This window comes from Augochlora pura, unplaced genomic scaffold, assembly GCF_028453695.1.
Source record: "Augochlora pura isolate Apur16 unplaced genomic scaffold, APUR_v2.2.1 APUR_unplaced_7042, whole genome shotgun sequence".
Lineage (NCBI taxonomy): Eukaryota > Metazoa > Arthropoda > Insecta > Hymenoptera > Halictidae > Augochlora > Augochlora pura.
The window spans coordinates 332-1,228 of record NW_027587675.1 but is presented as its reverse complement, the minus strand read 5'-3'; the positions used below and the strand labels follow the sequence as shown (position 1 = coordinate 1,228).

The window sequence follows — 897 nt, the reverse complement described above, 5'->3', positions numbered from 1 at the left end:
TGGGAGTTCTTCACGCTGGCTGAGACGCCGTATCCGGGAATGCAAGCAGAGATAGTGTACCAAAAGCTGATCGAAGGTTACAGAATGGAGAAGCCAGAATATGCCACCTCCGAAGTGTAGGTTTTCACTTGAAATATTTCATTTGGAATGGATTTGGGGCAGTGCTTTTTGTATTATATGTCTTTCGTTTCTCTTTAAAATAAACCTATCACTACAATAGGAGTGCTGCGAGACTTACATCGAGTGCATATTGCTAAATCTTTCCAATTGAATGATCATTTGTATTAGCGTGTTTAATCGTACATCGACCGTACTTACAATATAATTAGTAAACGATACCTCAAATATTGCAATTTTTCGTTTGCAGGTATGATATAATGTGTCAGTGTTGGAATGTCCAGCCTTCTCTACGTCCGAATTTCACGCAGCTAGTTGACAGTGTAGGAAATCTGTTGGAGAGCAACATGAAAGCGGTGAGTTCGTTGAGTGATCTTCACATCGGTCTATCTACTATACATCTGCATATTCGAATCAATCAGATTATCTTGGACTGAATGAGTTACCTGGATACCTTTTGGCATAATCCACTGTTTCGGCGCGAACGAAAATAGAAGTTGCTCTGAGGCAACTTAATTGAAAGATGCTTTCAGTTATCGTTCGACTTCACGTTGGGAAATTAATCACAAGTGAATGTTTAAATAAATCAGTCAAGTTTACAATAAATCACTTTAATATTAATGTTGGACTAGCGAGGTAATGTTCCGAGAGACAGAGGTTCTGCGTTGTATGGTTGTAGTTGATTGAATGTTGCCTTTTTTTTTTTTTTTTTTTTTGTGTGTGTGTGTGTGCTGAGGTTTAGATTTTGGACCGTACCTAAGAGCTATGGCCCTTTTACCA

The 897-nt window shown here is 38.7% G+C and overlaps 1 protein-coding gene across 1 annotated transcript; it reads left to right on the top strand.

The window, feature by feature from the left end:
* The first annotated feature begins 6 nt into the window (after window positions 1-6).
* On the top strand, window positions 7-554 carry LOC144478051 (platelet-derived growth factor receptor alpha-like). The gene is made up of 2 exons (XM_078195773.1): window positions 7-116; window positions 368-554. Exons 1-2 carry the CDS (start codon window positions 40-42, stop codon window positions 552-554), a joined length of 264 nt encoding a protein of 87 aa, XP_078051899.1. The 5' UTR covers window positions 7-39.
* The last annotated feature ends 343 nt before the right edge of the window (window positions 555-897 follow it).

Coding starts and splice junctions, on each gene's coding strand:
- LOC144478051 (XM_078195773.1), top strand. CDS start 40: ATGCAAGCAGAGATAGTGTACCAAAAGCTGATCGAAGGTTACAGAATG. Junction 117..367: donor GAATATGCCACCTCCGAAGT/GTAGGTTTTCAC, acceptor TTTCGTTTGCAG/GTATGATATAATGTGTCAGT.